Here is a 19,610-nt window from a genome sequence, read left to right on the forward strand (position 1 = left end):
AGAAATTGCACGTCATACAAGTAGTGTTCCTGTGATTCAGTTGATTTAAACATTTATATACAGTGAGGAAAATAAGTATTTGAACACCCTGCTATTTTGCAAGTTCTCCCACTTAGAAAACATGGAGGGGTCTAAAATTGTCATCGTAGGTGCATGTCCACTGTGAGAGACATAATCTAAAAAAAAAAATCCAGAAATCACAATGTATGATTTTTTAACTATTTATTTGTATGATACAGCTGCAAATAAGTATTTGAACACCTGTCTATCAGCTAGAATTCTGACCCTCAAAGACCTGTTAGTCTGCCTTTAAAATGTCCACCTCCACTCCATTTATTATCCTAAATTAGATGCACCTGTTTGAGGTCGTTAGCTGCATAAAGACACCTGTCCACCCCATACAATCAGTAAGAATCCAACTACTAACATGGCCAAGACCAAAGAGCTGTCCAAAGACACTAGAGACAAAATTGTACACCTCCACAAGGCTGGAAAGGGCTACAGGGAAATTGCCAAGCAGCTTGGTGAAAAAAGGTCCACTGTTGGAGCAATCATTAGAAAATGGAAGAAGCTAAACATGACTGTCAATCTCCCTCGGACTGGGGCTCCATGCAAGATCTCACCTCGTGGGGTCTCAATGATCCTAAGAAAGGTGAGAAATCAGCCCAGAACTACACGGGAGGAGCTGGTCAATGACCTGAAAAGAGCTGGGACCACCGTTTCCAAGGTTACTGTTGGTAATACACTAAGGCGTCATGGTTTGAAATCATGCATGGCGCGGAAGGTTCCCCTGCTTAAACCAGCACATGTCAAGGCCCGTCTTAAGTTTGCCAATGACCATTTGGATGATCCAGAGGAGTCATGGGAGAAAGTCATGTGGTCAGATGAGACCAAAATAGAACTTTTTGGTCATAATTCCACTAACCGTGTTTGGAGGAAGAAGAATGATGAGTACCATCCCAAGAACACCATCCCTACTGTGAAGCATGGGGGTGGTAGCATCATGCTTTGGGGGTGTTGTTCTGCACATGGGACAGGGCTGACTGCACTGTATTAAGGAGAGGATGACCGGGGCCATGTATTGCGAGATTTTGGGGAACAACCTCCTTCCCTCAGTTAGAGCATTGAAGATGGGTCGAGGCTGGGTCTTCCAACATGACAATGACCCGAAGCACACAGCCAGGATAACCAAGGAGTGGCTCTGTAAGAAGCATATCAAGGTTCTGGCGTGGCCTAGCCAGTCTCCAGACCTAAACCCAATAGAGAATCTTTGGAGGGAGCTCAAACTCCGTGTTTGTCAGCGACAGCCCAGAAACCTGACTGATCTAGAGAAGATCTGTGTGGAGGAGTGGGCCAAAATCCCTCCTGCAGTGTGTGCAAACCTGGTGAAAAACTACAGGAAACGTTTGACCTCTGTAATTGCAAACAAAGGCTACTGTACCAAATATTAACATTGATTTTCTCAGGTGTTCAAATACTTATTTGCAGCTGTATCATACAAATAAATAGTTAAAAAATCATACATTGTGATTTCTGGATTTTTTTTAGATTATGTCTCTCACAGTGGACATGCACCTCACGATGACAATTTCAGACCCCTCCATGATTTCTAAGTGGGAGAACTTGCAAAATAGCAGGGTGTTCAAATACTTATTTTCCTCACTGTATATATATATATATATATATGTGTATGTATATATAATCCAAACATATATTGGGATAGGATAAATGCAAGCTGCCTTAGAACTTGGCTGGCCAAAGGTATCTTAGAAGGCTGCATAATTACACTACCTACACTGTACGCTCTTTGTGTTGTGAGTGACGCAATGGCACCTGAAAATACTTCTTACGGAGCCAGCTTGCTACGTTTTGGAACAGAACGACGATATCATTGGTCTTTGAGGAAGTCTTGTTCACAATAAATCACATTACCACTATAAAGACATACCGAACACTTTTTAAACACATTATGAGCGCATTAAGCAATGTTGTTTTCTGTCTCTGTTTTCTCACAGGTGTTGTCTAAGGGGCCAGAGAGGAAGTGGACAAGTGCACATCGGACAGGACCAGCTCAATATCCCATGAATCCACCATATCTCTTTTCTATCTCTAACGAATCTTCATCATCATCTTCCTCAGGCGAGCGTTTCAGGAAGCCTCCGTAGCGTTTGGCCTCTTGCCACCACTCCGGTCGTCCTACCCTCCTCATGAAACCGCCGTAACGTTTCTGTAGTGGCCCAACCTCGCTCTCGGAGTCATACAGCCCTGCCCTTTTCATAAAGCCCCCGTAACGTTTGGCCACACCCTTTACGCCCTCTGCTCCTCCCTTTGAATCAAGAACGTCTCTCAAAGCCACCTCCTCCCCTTCGCCGTCAGCATCAACTTGATTGGCCAGCATGTCAACGTCATGATTGGTCAGGATTGCTCCGCCCTGGTCAACATATTCTGGCTCCAGCCCGTAGAGCTCTGCTGTCCTCTTCATGAAACCTCCATAACGCTTCATGAAACCTCCATAACGCTTCATGAAACCCCCATAACGCTTCATGAAGCCACCATATTTTTTGTCTACTTGGTGCTGCTGGGTGTCCAAGGGTTCGGCTTCTGTGGTCGCTTGATTGCCATCAGGTACGTTATCATCATTCTGCATGAAGCGTTTGCACAAACTCCAATAGCTGCCTACGTTCAGATGTTCCTCGCACTGCAACACGCATTCCTGTGAAAAATGCAAATGTGTAGTCAATGAGCTGCACACAACACAAACTAATTGCCATCCCACCAATTAATGTCCGCCTCAGAGAAAGCCTAGTCACTGACATCAAAGGGGAACGGTCATTCAATCTTCTGGTCGTGTTCTCTCTCTCTCTCTCCCGTCGTCTTGTAAAGTGAGCGGTATGTAAATGAGCAAGTGTGTTTTGAGTGATAGGGGGATGAGGAGGCGTAAAAGAGTGTGTGCTGAGCTTGTGGGCAACCATGGAAAGACGAATACAGAGTATACCCCAATGAACCACATTTTCTTAATAAATTCAGTATATTCTAGAAATCCCTGGCACATTTCTTAGCTTACACACACACATACATTCACCGTCTTGTGACCTGTATCACAGTTCCAGGTACTTTGAGCTTTTTCACTGCTAATGAAAATCATTTGATTACTCACAAGCTTTTGAGGTTATGAATTGCTCAATATTTGCGTATTACATGTGTCCGAGAGCATTATTTTTGATCCAAATGGATATTTCGAGTGTATCAAATATGCTACACAACGTTTGATGGCTTCTGTTTCATCTCTCTGATGAATGAAACAACCTATGGTATGTACGTTTGACATGTTTATGGCACCATCTAGTGGTTATTTATGAAAAAAGTGGCTTCAATGTTTATATCGATCTATTTAAAATGGCGACAGTCTTGCATGAAAAGTGACTCTTCTGTTGGGATAAATGACAGCTTATTTTAATAAAGTAAGTGGCAGTAATGATTATATTGTTACTGATGTTTTAAAATGAGTATTTGTTGAGTATAAGCAACTTGTGCTTGGTTCAAAGTTTGAATATTATTTGATTGAAAATCCCTCTTTGATATCCACATATCAAATATAATACAACAGGATTTTGAGGAATATCTTTCAATCATCATTACATTACATTCATGCCCACCACCCAAAACATCCTGACATATATATATTTTATAAGATATATTAAATTAAACTAATATTTCAGTGTATTTTCATATATGGATTCTGCTTTGTGATTATAAAGATCTCATGATTTTTTACATGACAAGCTATTATGATGTCATCTTACCATAAGTTCCTGAAACCCAGTAAACAACGATTTACAATTTCCCCTTTTTTAAATGTCAATATAGTGTTTGGTGCAGGGCTGGACTGGTAATCTGGCATACCGGGCATTGTCCCGGTGGGCCGACGCACTTTCGGGCCGATCAGGGGTGGACTGGCCATTGGGAGAACCGAAACATGCCGAATGGACCGCGATAAGCTAAAATGAGCTGCCACGTTATCCAGAACGGACCACAAAACGGCGCCGCAGTATGCAGAAAAGGACAGTGAATACCCCCACCCCTGCTCAACAACTTTTGGGCCAGTTGCTATGTAAAATCCCAGGCCGATTTCTCTTCCCAGTCCAGGCCTGGGTTGGTGCATAAAATACATATGATTAAAAAAATGTTTTTGAAAACAATTATAATTTTCTGACAATTCTTTCATATGTCAGCCTTTACAGAGTTAAAGTGGTCACTTGGTAGTTGCAATCCAAATGAAGCAGATGCCAACATGGACAGGTTGCATGACGTGCCCTCATTTTTCTAAACCATAAAAAAAACTAAATCTCTAAAACAGCATTTAAAGGAGTATTCCGGGTTCAATACAAGTTAAAGTCAGTCTACAGCGTTTGTGGCATCATGTCAGATACCACAAAAATGCATTTAGTCTCTGGGTTCCAGCGATGCACTTACACTGGAAGTCAATGGGGGCCAATCCGTTAACATTAAAACATATAGTCAAGACATAAACAAGATGTGTGTTAACGTGATTCAAGTGTGATAAAATCACTCACTAACCGCATCTGTGTAAAGTTATAGCCAATTTTACAACCATTGCCATGATGATGTAATGTCAAAAAACCCTAAAACGACTTAAAAACCCTTAAAAACCCTAAAAATTGCGATTTAAACAACTTTACAGCTCAAATAATATACACAAGAATTAATGTAAGTGATTTTATACAATTAGAAGCTTCACATTTCTGCCTTTAAACCCTCCAAAAATTGCCCCCATTCACTTCCATTGTAACCTGACTTTTTTTTTTTTGAAGAAATTGACGGATGAGTCTAAATTAATTTTATGGTGATCAACATGATGCCACATATGCTGTCGATTGAGCTGAACTTGTACTGAAACCGAAATATTCCTTTAAAAGTTTGAAATCACTATGAAAATTATTATTTTATTCACCAGAATGCTTTAAATTGTATATAAATACAGTAAAGTCATTTATAATGTTCCCAATTAAACTGTTAGGCTGGTAAATCTTTTGCTATAGTTTATGCATTTACAACGTTGTCATCTTCTGTTATTCAGCCAATGAATGTTCCTGTAGCTCGACGGGTAGAGCGTGAGGGTTAGATTCATATGGGACACACGTACTTATGAAATGTACATCTTTAAGACTAAAGGCACCTTAAGTCACTTTAACGCAAAAGTCTGCCAAATGCATTAATGTAAATGTCATGTTAATAATTGAGATTATTGTTGGGCTTATGCATGCATGTATGATTTGTATGATTCATATTTTTTATATTCCAATGTAAAATCTGTCCTGAAGCAATAGGCAGCTCGTCGAGAACCACTAATTGTAAGCTGGTGCAACCTAGTGGTAAAACTAAAAATTATCCTAAAATGTATCATCACTATCTCTGTCTCTCTCTCTCACTATCTCTCACTCACTCTCTCTCTCACTCTCGCTCTCTCTCTCTCTCTCTTTCACTCTCAACCTATAGTATGTATAGTATCTCTCTCTCTCTCTCTCTCTCACTCTCTCTCTCACTCTCTCTCACTATCTCTCTCTCTCTCACTCTCTCTCACTCTCTCTCTCTCTCTCTTTCACTCTCAACCTATAGTATGTATAGTATCTCTCACTCTCACTCTCTCTCACTCTCTCACTCTCTCTCTCACTCTCTCACTCTCTCTCTCTCTCTCAATCTCAACCTATATATAATAGTATCTTTATTGGCATGATTGTGTTTACATACAATATTTCTCAATAGCATTAATACACAACAACAGATAATGACATAGACAAATAATAATAATAAAATAGTAACAAATATCAATAAAGCATATAATTAAAATAAGGTGCTCAGGTAATGAATCAAATAAAATAAATAACTATAATAATCAATATACACTATACAACCTATAGTATGTATAATATGCATCTCTAACTATCTTACATTATGAACATATAATATGTAATAGTATCTCTCTGCTCATCGATAGTCACATCTAAGGCAGTGATTCGTTCTCTGAGGCTGTGCAGCTCACACAATGAATTCTAGCTGTCTCTCTCTCTCTCTCTCTCTCAATTCAATTTAAAAGTACTTTATTGGCATGATTGTGTTTACATATAATACTGCCAAAGCATTAATACACAAAACAGATAATGACAAGACAAATAATAATAAGATTAAAATAAGGTGCCAGGTAATGAATCAAATAAAATAAAAACTATAATAACAATTTCTCTCTCGCTCTCTCTCACTCACACACACACACACACACGATCAGGTGCTGTTTGTCACGACTTTAGGGATGCTCTAATCAATACACGATCATCGCTGCATTAATTCAGTTAACAGACACATAATTTGCATTTTTGAAATGACTTTTAAAGCGTTTTCTAACATGAACATTATATGATACAAACAAAAACACGTTCAATCTTTTAATTGTTGCAATATTAGTATGAATCTTTTTCATACATTTGTACAACCCTAATTGTTATAATAATTTATAAATTGTTTAGATTACAGTTGATTTTTTTACAATAATCATAAACCTGTAGCTACTTTAAAAGCAACGATTGATGGGTCTGAATTACTCACGAGATATAATTCATATTTAATTATCGTCCAGCTCAGTAAGAAAAGAAAAAAAGTCATATATATATATTTTTTAAATGAATCCTTCTTTAATAAATGCATGTAAAATATATATATATATATATAATTGATAGTCACAACACAGTGTGGAGGGATGCCAATGTGAGTGTTAGCGATGTGAATAAATAAACAAACGCAACAATAAAAAAAGTTAAAATTGTACACTTTCGGAGGATCTTCACAACACACTTTTATTACGCTTTCTTCTTCCAAATAAAGTATACAGAAAAACTCTTCACTTACGATGGAGTTTATATGGATCTGTTGAAGGGGCAGATGCACCGAGCAGTGCGCGCAGTCCGTGCCACAATCCGCGCTCACCATCAGCATCAGATACGCGCTCAGCAGCAGCAGCATCCACCTGGAGCTTACGGGAACTGACATGGGCTTAAAAGAAGAAAAATAAGTGTGCATTTGAATTAAAGCCTTAAATATGTCCCCTAAAAGTATTCCAGCTAGTGCTGTGATAATTCGGCTTATTAGACAATAATTCAGAATATAAATGGCAAAGAATGTTTTGCATGTAAGCCGCTTTACTGACCTTCATCACTGCGCTCCGCTCAAGAGTTGCTGTCTGTGCGTTTGAGGTCTTGTCAAAACTGGAGGCACGAGTCTGCGGAGCTCCCTAGAGTGGGTTTTGAGAGAGAGAGAGAGAGAGAGAGAGAGACTGAAAGGGGGGTGGGAAACCTTTCATTCCAAATTGGCACCAAGGATTATTTTGCCAACATGTTACAAGAGGCATATGGGATTTTGGAGGGCTGATAATAACACAAATATTAACATTGATCATTTATTGAAATTGCCAACTGGAAAAAGTGCTCTAGTAAACTACATTTGAATAACTACGTTATTATATAGCACCGTTCATTTGTCATAGTTTTTGTGCGTCTGAATACAGAAGTACCAGTACTTGTCATTTCAACAAAGCGCATTGAATCAATGAGATGGAGACGGGGGCTGTTGGCAGAACAACAATACAGCACACACAGTAACGTTAATGTATGTTTTCTCACGTGGACAATTCACCAGGGACAAACTGTACTGCAGGGGATTCGTGAGGAAACACAAAACTTATTCTAACACTAAAGACGATGCTTTAATTAGGGCACATACTTGTTTAAAGAATGTTTCGGGATGTCCTGGAATAAAGATCTGATCGTGGCCTTGTCGTGTGATGCTGATTCATAACAGATTGTTTCTGAGTTTAAATGGGAAGTCTCACCTATTAAAGGACGTTTTAAAGTAGCTGTAGGTGTCCAGGGACCCAAAGTAGAGAAATTCTGGCAAATGTAACCATTCAACACTCTTAAAAATGACACTTACAATTTTTCCATCCATCCATCTTCAACCGCTTATCCGAAGTCGGGTCGCGGGGGCAGCTGCTCCAACAGGGGGCCCCAAACTTCCCTATCCCGAGCCACATTAACCAGCTCTGACTGGGGGACCCCGAGGTGTTCCCAGGCCAGTTTGGAGATGTAATCTCTCCACCTAATGCTGGGTCTTCCCCGAGGCCTCCTCCCAGCTGGACGTGCCTGAAACACCTCCCTAGGGAGGCGGCCAGGGGGCATCCTTACCAGATGCCCAAATCACCTCAACTGACTCCTTTCGACGCAAAGGAGCAGCGGCTCTACTCCGAGCTCCTCACGGATGACTGAGCTCCTCACCCTATCTCTAAGGGAGAAGCCCGCCACCCTTCTGAGGAAGCCCATTTCGGCCGCTTGTACTCGCGACCTAGTTCTTTCGGTCATGACCCAGCCTCCATGACCATAGGTGAGGGTAGGAACGAAAATGGGCCGGTAGATCGAGAGCTTTGCCTTCCGGCTCAGCTCTCTTTTCATGACAATGGTGAGATAGAGCGAGTGCAATACCGCCCCCGCTGCCCTGATTCTCCGGCCAACCTCCCGCTCCATTGTCCCCTCACTTGTGAACAAGACCCCGAGGTACTTGAACTCCTTCACTTGGGGCAATACCTCCGCACATCAGTTTCCCGCTGAGAACCATGGCCTCAGATTTAGAGGTGCTAATCTTCATCCCAGCCGCTTCACACTCGACTGCCAAGCAATCCAGTGAGAGCTGAATGTCACGGACCGATGATGACATGAAGACAACATCATCTGCAAAAAGCAGCGATGAGATCCCCAGCCCACCGAACCGCACCCCTTCCCCACCCCGACTACACCTCGATATCCTGTCCATGAATATCACAAACAGGATTGGTGACAAAGCGCAGCCCTGGCGGAGACCAACCCCCACATGGACCGAACTCGACTTCGTGCCGAGGACCCGGACACAGCTCTCGCTTTGGACGTACAGGGATTGGATCGCCCTAAGAAGGGACACCCTCGCCCCGTACTCTCGCAGCACCTCCCACAGGAGAGACTGTGAGGGACCATTTTTGAAGAGTTTAAATGCAGAAATGTTGATCTTATAGTTTTATAAAAGCACTTACGTGAATTCTACTGTGTGTTATTTGTTCTGTAAATGTAACACTTTAAAGCATACTTCGGGTGTCTTTCGTGACCTGGGACCCCATTCCTACCCCTGTACCTCATCCATGTTTTGGAGTTATGCCCAGATCTCTTTAGTATTCCTTAATTGTTCTCTTCTTTGTCTTCAAAACAATTGCAAAAAATGTATCTTTTATAATGACCCTATGCATTTCATCTCTAGAAGTGCATGGGGTCATTAAATATATGTTTATTTAAATATATATATTTGTAGGTGTATAGGTGGCGCTGTTGTTTCAGGGATTTGACTAAGAAGCAAAGTGGAAGTAAACTATAGCAAACGTAACACATGAACAGTACGATATGGCTTTTGTCATTTGGGCGTACGACTGAAAAGTTGTAAGTCATGTGTCTGTTTCGACTCAAAATACGTACATTATTTGAAGTTTACTGCATGTGTAGCCAGGGCTGGACTGGTCATTTGGCATACCGGGCATTTTAGGGCCAACTGGCCATTGGGAGAACCGAGCGGGCCGGTGGGACGGCCGCGAAACGGGCCAAATAGGCCGTGATATGCTAAAATGAGCCACCGCATTATGCAGAATGGACCACAAAATGCCGCTACGATATGCAGAAAAGGACAGCGACAGCTATCTGGGCATTTTGTAGATCCATTTGTGAGTATGTCATAATGTTTGACGAAACACCCATGCACTTAAGGGATAACTCGTCATTTTTATGGCCCTTTTAGGGTTTTAGTGTTTAAGACCGTTTGTGCCTTTACTATTTTTCCATGCTGTATCTCATAAAAGCTGCCTGCATAATCATTTCAAAAGATTCTGTCTTTTCATCTAAAATAACTGATTATAGCATGTTACACTGCTGTAACTGCCCAAATGTGTCCACTTATCTTATGAGTCACCAACAGGATAGTGATTCCCCCACGTCTTGGGGAATCTCACGATGACATGAAATGACCCGCGGTGATGATGTGAGAGTTGCTTTGCAATGATGCACTTCATGGCACACGGCTAATGATGTAAGATGTTTTAAAGACAGAGGGCTGACCTCTAGGAAAGGGAAGTGCTTTACTCTGAGGTGATACATGGGACGTCCATGTGTCTTAAATCACACCTGCTGTGTGCAAATGGATCGCATTCCCATTACCTGCTTTGCACTGCCTTGAATAACAAAGTATAGAGGCTATCTTTGTCGAACACTAACATTGGTCATTGAGCCTTTCCATGTGGCTTTTTGAGCATAAAGGCAGACTTTTTTGAAGTAGATATTGACCACTCTCTACCCCAACAAAGACTATTGATTTTGATCACAAAACATTCCTAGAGTCGCTCAAGTGACAAGCTTATGTTCTCAACCACTCACTTAAAGGCCAAGTGAACTGGTATGTGGTAAACACACAAACTTAAATTAATACACACACACACACACACACACATTAACGCACACACACATACACACACAAATACACTCACACACATACACACATGCACACACAAACATATACACATTTACATATACACTTACATACACATACACACACCCACACATACACTCACACATACACACACCCACACATACACACACACACACATACACTCACTCACACATACACACACACACACACATACACATTTACATACACACACTCACACATACATACACATACACATACTCACACATACACTCACACATACACACACACACACACACACTACACATTTACATATACACTCACACATACACACACTCACACATACACTCACACACACACATACACACACACACATACACATTTACATATACACACACACACACATACACTCACACATACACACACACACGTGTTTTATATCTTAGTAAAGGTAATTGTTCCTCTTGATAACCTCTTGCTGTTGATATGAAAAGAAAACAAAACTGTCCTTAAAACCTTAAAACAACTTTACAGCTCAAATAATAAACAAGTTTTAACAGAAGAATCAATGTAAGTCCATTGTAAGTGCGTCAGTGTGTGTCGATATTTGTGGTAATCAATATTATGGCACAAATGCTGTCGATTGAACTTGTATTGAACCCCGAACATTCCTTTAAGAGTTTGACCAAACACCTAACTCTAAGTATTAAACTATGATGTTTAAAGGGAATGTTCACTCATTCTGTCATCATCCTCATGTTGTTCCAAACCCATATGACTTTTTATCCCCATAGACTCCACCTAGCAAACATGCTAAATACCTTAGCAACCACAATGTCCTGGCAACCACCCACAACAGGTGTGGATTAGAGCTACTTTGACTTATAAAAACACTCAAACATTTTAAGTTTGCTATTCATAAGATGCATCAGCTGACGTGGACCTTGCCTTGCAAAAAAGAAATCTCAGAAGACCCACGAACAAGAATTGTTGCTTTGCATAAAGCTGTTAAGGGTTACAAATCTCAAAGAGCTTAAATATTCATCTGTCCATAGTTTGACAAATTGTCTTTAAATGGAGATGATTTAGTACTATAGGTACTCTCACTAGAAGTGGCCGTCCAGCCAAGATGACTCAAAGGGCACAACGCAGAATGATCAATGAGGACTCTAGTGTGACAGCTAAAGACTTGAAGGAATCACTGGAATGGTTAAAATTTCTGTTCATGAGTCTACAATATGGAAAACATTAAACAGGTATGGTGTCCATGACAGGACATCACGAAGGAAGCCGCTGCTTCCCAACAAATACATTTCTGCCTGAAGTTTTCCAAAGACACTCGACAGCGCTACTGGGAAACAATTTTGTGGACTGATGAAACTAAGGTTGAATTGTTTGGGAAGAATACACAGCACTACGTATGGCATAAAAAAGAGCACAGTAATACCAACATGAAAACACCATCCCAACGGGAAGTATTGGGGAGGGAGCATCATGATTTGGGGTTGCTTTGCTGCTTAGGGGCCTGGAACGTTTGCCATCATCGAGGGAAAAATGAATGCCCAAGTTTATCAAGATATCCTACAGGATAATGTCAGGGTGGTTGTGTGCCAGCTGAAGCTCAGTAGAAGTGGGTGATGCAGCAGGACAATGACCCTAAACAACATTGAAGTAAATCCACTACAGAATGGCTTAAAAAAAGAAAATCCACCTTTTGGAGTCGCCCAGTCAGAGCCCAGACCTTAACCCAATAGAGATGCTGTGGAATGACCACAAGAGAGCCGTTCACACCAGACATCCTCAGAATATGTCTGATCTGAAGCAGATCTGTAAGGAAGAATGGCCCAAAATTCCTTCTGAACGTTGTGCCGGTCTGATCCGCATCTACCAGGGATGCTTGATTGAGGTTATTGCTGCCAAAGGACCAGTTATTAAATACAAAGGTCTGCTTGCTTTTCCACAGCACTGTTAATGTTTAATGGGATGTGTTCAGTAAAGACATGAACGATTATTACTGTTTGTGTGATGTTATCTTTAGCTCATTGTCTGTACTTGTGACTTTGTTGAAGATGAGATCACATTTTATGACCATTTAATACAGAAAAACAGCTAATTCCAAAGGGTTCACATACTTTTTCTTGCCACTGTATCTTGAAACTGTACACATTTTTTTTCCTATTTTGGTTCAAATAAAATGCTCTATTGATTTTTTTTACCCTCATGAAAGAAAGCCGTTGAATTGTCTGGTACCTGGAAACGGATGAGTGAAAAATATTGGAATGGATGATGCCATTGTGCTTTTGGTGGTTATATAAATGGTAAATGGTCTGCACTTATAAAGCACCTTTTTAACCTTAATGGTATTCAAAGCCCTATACACTGCGTCTCATTCACCCATTCACACCAATGATGGCAGAGCTGCCATGCAAGGCACTAGCCTGCCATTGGGAGCAACTTGGGGTTCAGTGTCTTGCCCAAGGACACTTCGGCATGTGGAGTCATGTGGGCCAGGAATCAAACCACCAACCCTGTGATTAGTGGCTGACCCACTCTACCACCTGAGCCACATGTATTCAGGTCACATTTTTGTTTTTGTTTAGGAACACGCTGATGTTCTGTTATTTGAAAACCGATACGAGCGTTTTTAGAGGCACGATATTTCATTACAGAAAAACCAGGAGTTGCTGCCTAAAATATAATCTTCACAGCATGTCATGTTGACATGTGTGTGTGTGTGTGTGTGTGTGTGTGTGTGTGTGTGTGTGTGTGTGTGTGTGTGTGTGTGTGTGTGTGTTTGAGATGTCGGGGGTGGACATAATAGGGTCTTAAGGTTCTGACGCTTGTTGCTAAAGGAAATCTTTAAGTCATTTATGATTGGATTGACTTGTAAAGCTTAGTTTTGCCAATGGGAATGTTGTTGTCTCTTTCATCTGGAAATAGACATCAAAAATGGCATGTCTAGGATTGTTTGTTATTAAAATGCAAGGATCATTGCTCCTAAATGAATTTGTGTATGTAAAAAATACACATATGGTTATATTGTTATATAAGTCATGCATGATGTTTAAAAAGTGTTGCTTTCTAAGGCAATTATTATTGCTCTTATGCCAGTAATATTCACATGTAAATGTGTGACAAAGTTTACTTGATTAATAGTAACCTCAGTACTAAAGGGGGCTGTAGAGATACCATCAAATGTTGGTGCCATTAATGCTGATTTGATATTATTTAGGTACTATAGATAACTTTAAAATTGCTAGTCTTGTGTATGCCAGACCTTGGGGTTCGTCTTTCTTTTCTGCTACGTGCCTCAAATGTAACTCAGAATATCTTTAAAAGATTTGATGTCACTAACCTGGCAAACTTGGACAAATCTGTTGATTATTTTGTCCTCAAAAGTGCCCGGTACAACACGGAACCTTGTGAAGACGACTCTGTTTCCAGGCGGACTGGTAAAATATCCTGTGTGCTTCTAGTCACGGATATTTCAATCAGATCTGAGCTGAGTAGTTCGAGAAAGTTTTTTCTAAATTTGTGTGCTACTATGTGTATCAGACGGTTGGAGCAAGGAGTGAACTAAGAGACTAAACTAAGGCCCTGTCCCAAATGTCACCCTCCATCCCTTGCGGTCTTCCTCTGAGTCTAGACTTTGGTGATGTAAGCGAGTGCAGACCGAGTCCATGAGGATGCACAAGTTTTAAGAGTGAGTATTTGGTAGGGGGCCTAGGTATCTCTGCAAGTATTGACGCTGACTACCACACCTGGAGTCGCGAGTTTGAATCCAGGACGTGCTGAGTAACTCCAGCCAGGCTTCCTAAGCAACCAATTGGCCCGGTTGCTAGGGTGGGCAGAGTCATGTTGGGTTAACCTCTTCGTGATCACTATAATGCGGTTCTCGCTCTCGGTGGGGCGCGTTGTGCGTGGATGCCGAGGAGAATTGCACAAAGCCACCACACGCACTACGTCTCCGCGGTAACGTGCTCAACAAGCCACGTAATAAGATGCGCGGATTGACGGTCTCAGACGCGGAGGCAACTGAGATTCGTCCTCTGCCACCTGGATTGAGGCAAGTCACTACGCCACCATGAGGACATAGAGAGCATTGGGAATTGGACATTCCAAATTGGGGAGAAAAGGGGAGAAAAAAAAAGTGTGTATATGGGACTGACTTTAAGACTTCAATCAGATGATGAATTTTTAAACATTATGTTTTTCATATACACAGAGTTTTATTAATTATTATTTGAAAAGTCATGGCATTGATAGAAAGGGTAAAGGAACACACTGTGGCAGGGAAGAGGGCGGGGCTGGGTTGTGATTCTACACACCGGTCCCTTATCAGGCTAATCTAGCCTCCGAGAGGGATAAAGGCTGACTGCGGAAGATGGTACTGGACATGTCCGTCATGTTTGTGTTTGTGTCTTTTGTTTAAGTTTATCATTAAAATTTTATTTATATTGCCAAGCCGGTTCTCGCCTCCTCCTTTCCACACACACATACAATAGAGCTTCCGTGTCAGTGATAAAATGAATGAGAAAGGACCTTGTGGCAGGGCGGAGGGCGGGGCCGGGTCGTGATTCTACACACCGGTCCCTTATCAGGCTAATCAAGCCTCCGAGGGGGATAAAGGCTGACTGCGGAGGATTGTGTGGGAGAGAGAGATCGTTTTTATGGACATGTCCGTCGTGTGTGTGTGTGTTTGTGTGTTAAGTTTATCATTAAACTATTATTTATATTGTCAAGCCAGTTCTCGCCGCCTCCTTTCCATTGATACGCCGTAGTAGAGTTCTCGCCACTGCTGTCAACCCCGACAGAGATGCCGCGGCCATCTGCCGGGGGACAAGGAGCCCGGCCGCCTGGAAGAGGATGACAGCCACCGACCGCGAGGGGAGAAGGGGCTCCTAACCGACAGCCTGGAGCGGTCTGGGCCGCTGCCAGGGGCGGAGGAGTCACCTACCAGCCGCTGAAATGCGGCGGGGTCTGAGACCGCCAACCGCGAGTGGGGAGGGGCTCACTGCCGACCGCCTGGAGCGGGAGAACCGCTGCCAGGGGCGGGGAGACCCCTTCTGTTCCCCAAGAACGCGGCGGGGTGTTCCGTCCACCAGGGGCTTGAGGTCTGCCTCCGATCCGCCCGGAGAGGCACGGCTGTCGTCCTTATCAGGCTAATCAAGCCTCCGAGGGGGATAAAGGCCGACTGCGGAGGATTGTGCGGGAGAGAGAGTCCATCATGTGTTTGTGTGTTAAGTTTATCATTAAACTATTATTTTTATTGTCAAGCCGGTTCTCGCCTCCTCCTTTCCATTGATCGCTTTACAGACCTCTTAACACTATTTGATGTACAAAACAAACCCAGATGGAACTTGTGACAGAAATCAAGTATTTTTCAGCCTATGTAAGGTGCATTTTAATTACCACAGAAGCACAACAAATCTTTACTATCACCAAAACGCAGGAAGAGACGTTTTGGCTGCAAGCGCTTTTCATGTGGAGTTAAAAGCAACGCTTGACGCTGGCATTTATGCCCTGACACGAATCATGAATGCAGCTTCACGATTGCTGCAACAAAGTAGAAAGCCACAGTCTGCTGGCATATTAATATTGTAGAGGATGAGAGTTTAAAAGATTTTATGCCCATAGCAATGAATATTAAACCTATGTGGGAACTAGTTCTTTCAATTAGTGAAACTCCCACTAAGACTTTGGGAAACTTTAATGTTACTTGAATTTGTGATATTTTAGTGCATTTCTATCTTTATACTGTAGAAGGCTTTGTTTGGAAAATGTTAATACAACATTATATTGTTACATATTGTTTTGCTTTCTTTCCTAAGATGGAAATAAATGCATTTTGACAGGAAAAGAAGTATGTAAAGTGTGAAATTTCAGCACTTTCAAAATATGCTAATAATCGTGATTAACTAAAAAAAAAATGATGCGATTGATCGTGATTAAAAATGTTAAGTTTTCAAACAATTTAACAACGCTGCAATGTCTGAAAATGTTTCTCTTGCTCAAAGCCTAGTGTGACCGCCTCTATGATATTCAACTGGTAGATGATAAAAGTGTTTAAAGAAAATCCAAACTTTGACTTTGCAATAATACTGTAATTTGAGATGTGCAGAACACAAAGTTGACGTCATTATGTTTATGTATTTGGACAACCGCTTATCAGTTCGTATTACAGTGAAGTGCTCCAGTGAAACAGATTAAATGAAATGGCATCAATTTTACATTTAAAACGTTTAGAAGACAGTGTTTCTGAATTGATGCAATCAGACTTACAAGAGGGTGAGACTGCAGTATGTTTTTCCCTAAAGGTATAGACTTCAGAAAAGCGGTTAGCAGATAATAGCATGCTAAGTGGAGTGTACGGCAGGTGTGCAAGATGAAAGGAAGAAATGGGCATGTTGAGTGGCACGCAGCAGAATCAAATGTGTTTTGAAATGTCTGGGAGCTTATAGGATGCGAGTGTGTCAGGGACAGAAGAAGAGAAAATGGATATTCTCCTTAATAGAGCTGTAAGCGACAATATCGATTAAAGGGACAGTTCACCCAAAAATGAGAATTCTCTCATCATTGACTCACCCTCATGCCATCCCAGATGAATATCTAGCCCGGAATAAGCTCAGTTCAATAAAGAAGTTGACAAAAGATCTATTCCAATATCTTGGGATAATATGAGGGATTTATTAACAATCTTAGTGGGCCGGTCACTTTTGACCGGGAACGCAAATGGTGTTAGCACAAACAAACACAACACAAGGGTTAAAAGGCTAGAAACAGCTAAAAATAAATCCAAATCAAAAGGCCTGCCTTCCTGAAACTTTGGGGGTCACGAAATGAACTGTGATTGAATACTTTAATCTATTGGCACTCCTATAGTTTCTTGGACAATAGTGGGCCTTGGAGTCCACTGGTCTACCAGACATAACCATCTTGATCAAACAGATGTTTGACATCCATGTTGACCTCAGCCCCACTAGCTGGTACTTCAACCAATCCACCATCCAGACCAGCTTGGACTAGCTAAAGACCACAAAAGACCATCTTGAATCAGAAGCAGGCTTTAGTTGATTTTCCAGAAGAAACTAGATGCACACATACTCTCATGCATTCCCTCCGCCTCGCTCAAGCATCACCGTTTCTCGTTAAGCCTGTGACAGTTTTATTTGTTTGTTCATTGTGTATCATATGAAGTGGTGCTCTTCTACAGAGCTGCATTATTCATGTCTCTGCATTTATTTATGCACGATGATCAACAGACAGATGAACAATAGATGACTGGTGCTCCTCTTAAAGCTTACAAAAGCTCTTGAGTCATATGTGCGCACACATCGATAGCATATACGTTCTCTCCTGTAGGAAAATGTTTTTAATATCTTTAATATCTAGATTGTTTCTCCTAGACAGCAGTGAGAATTAGAGAACAGCAAATAGAAACTTTTATAGGCGATGTGTCATTTTTACGATGTTGAAATATCTTCTACTATGCAGTTTATTATGGAGAGACAACTAGAGTGGGACACTATAGAGCTTAATAGAGCTGTTTATGTTGTAGTCCAAAAACTCAGAAGACAGTTAGCATTTTCGAGCCATGGGTTCCCTCGGGAATGTCCTGTGGGTTTTATAATAGCAGATTGGGGAGGGGGGGCGGGGCCGGGCCGGGCTGGGCTGGAATGTCGCATGCCCGGTCCCCAATCGGCTTGATGGGGCGCGCGAGGGATAAAGTAGGTCGGTTAGGAGCCCCTTCTCCCCTCGCGGTCGGCGGCCGTCGTCCTCTTCCAGGCGACCGGGCTCCTCGTCCCCCAGCAGATGGCCGTGGCTGCTCTGTTGGGGTGGATGGTAGTGACGAGAACTCTACTGCGGCGTATCCCTCCTCCTTCCCAGATTTCGGCACCAGTGTAAAGCAGTCAATGGAAAGGAGGCGGCGAGAACCGGCTTGACAATATAAATAATAGTTTTAATAATAAACTGAAACAGAAGACTCAAACACACACGATGGACATGTCCGTAAACGACCTCTCTCTCCCGCACAATCCTCCGCAGTTGGCCTTTATCCCTCTCGGAGGCTTGATTAGCCTGATAAGGGACCGGGTGTGTACAATCACGACCCGGCCCCGCCCTCCGCCCTGTCACACAGATATATGAGTAAAACAACACTTGTTGTTTAGGTTCAAGAACATAAACTACACACAGTCATACTGTACCTCAAACGTTCATTTTGAAGTTACAGCGTTTTTAAAGGCATGTTGCCATCACAATGCTAATTAAGGCGAGGCGGCATGCTTTACAAAGAGGACGAATGTTGTATTCCTTATGTAGCGACAGGTTAGCAACACGCATTTTTAAAAGAAATAACGGCTTCAATCTCCACTATTTAGGGATGACTGTGTGTAATTTATGTTCTAGGACAAGACGTGACAGTCACTTCAAGTAACTTTCACCATAGATCTTATTTAACTCGTAATTTGAATATCCCCATTTAAAAAACCCAACGGATATTCCTGAGAGACCCCGTGACGAATTGACCTTTGAAATTTGACGTCACAGCTGAACAGTTCTCTGGCAGGGCGGAGTGCGGGGCCAGGTTGTGATCCTACACACCCGGTCCCGTATTAGGCTAATTAAGCCTCTGTGAGGGATAAAGGTCGACTGCAGGGGATCGTGCGGGAGAGAGAGATAGTTTACGGACATGTCCGTCATGTGTGTGTTTGTGTCTTCTGTTTTAGTTCATCATTAAAATATTATTTATATTGAAAAGCCGGTTCTCGCCTCCTTGCCCATCTTAACTCCCTTTACAAGTTCTTTTGTCAATCAATATATGTGTATCCTTTTGTTAAAAACACTTGAGTCGACGAAACACTACCAAGGTACCGCTCACGATTATTGACAATGGAAAATGATTTACGACTAGCTTTCTAGGGTATTGAACCACAGATTGACATGATGTACTTTCAAAAATAGACTCAACCATCACTGAATTTAGTAAACTGAGGTCTATATACTCACTCCTGATAAAGTGCCCGACGTGGTCTTCTGCTGTTGTAGCCCAT

The 19,610-nt window shown here is 41.8% G+C and overlaps 1 protein-coding gene across 1 annotated transcript; it reads right to left on the reverse strand.

Annotated features, from left to right (window-relative positions):
* Positions 1-1,646: 1,646 nt before the first annotated feature.
* Positions 1,647-12,385, reverse strand: LOC127661718 (proenkephalin-A-A-like). The gene is made up of 4 exons (XM_052152559.1): positions 12,269-12,385; positions 7,220-7,303; positions 6,922-7,065; positions 1,647-2,713 (listed from the first exon to the last, which is right to left on the reverse strand). The coding sequence occupies exons 1-4, from the start codon at positions 12,353-12,355 to the stop codon at positions 2,072-2,074; spliced, it is 957 nt and encodes a 318-aa protein (XP_052008519.1). The 5' UTR covers positions 12,356-12,385; the 3' UTR covers positions 1,647-2,071.
* Positions 12,386-19,610: the final 7,225 nt, after the last annotated feature.

The sequence above is a fragment of the Xyrauchen texanus genome, chromosome 2, assembly GCF_025860055.1.
Source record: "Xyrauchen texanus isolate HMW12.3.18 chromosome 2, RBS_HiC_50CHRs, whole genome shotgun sequence".
Taxonomy (NCBI): Eukaryota; Metazoa; Chordata; class Actinopteri; order Cypriniformes; family Catostomidae; genus Xyrauchen; species Xyrauchen texanus.

What these genes read in the sequence shown, in the direction of transcription:
- LOC127661718 (XM_052152559.1), bottom strand. Translation starts at nt 12,355, where the DNA reads ATGTCTGGTGTGAACGGCTCTCTTGTGGTCATTCCACAGCATCTCTAT. An exon ending in TGACTGGGCGACTCCAAAAG is followed by an intron (nt 7,304 to 12,268) that starts GTGGATTTTCTT and finishes AACCCACTCTAG; the next exon opens with GGAGCTCCGCAGACTCGTGC. An exon ending in AGCGGAGCGCAGTGATGAAG is followed by an intron (nt 7,066 to 7,219) that starts GTCAGTAAAGCG and finishes TCTTCTTTTAAG; the next exon opens with CCCATGTCAGTTCCCGTAAG.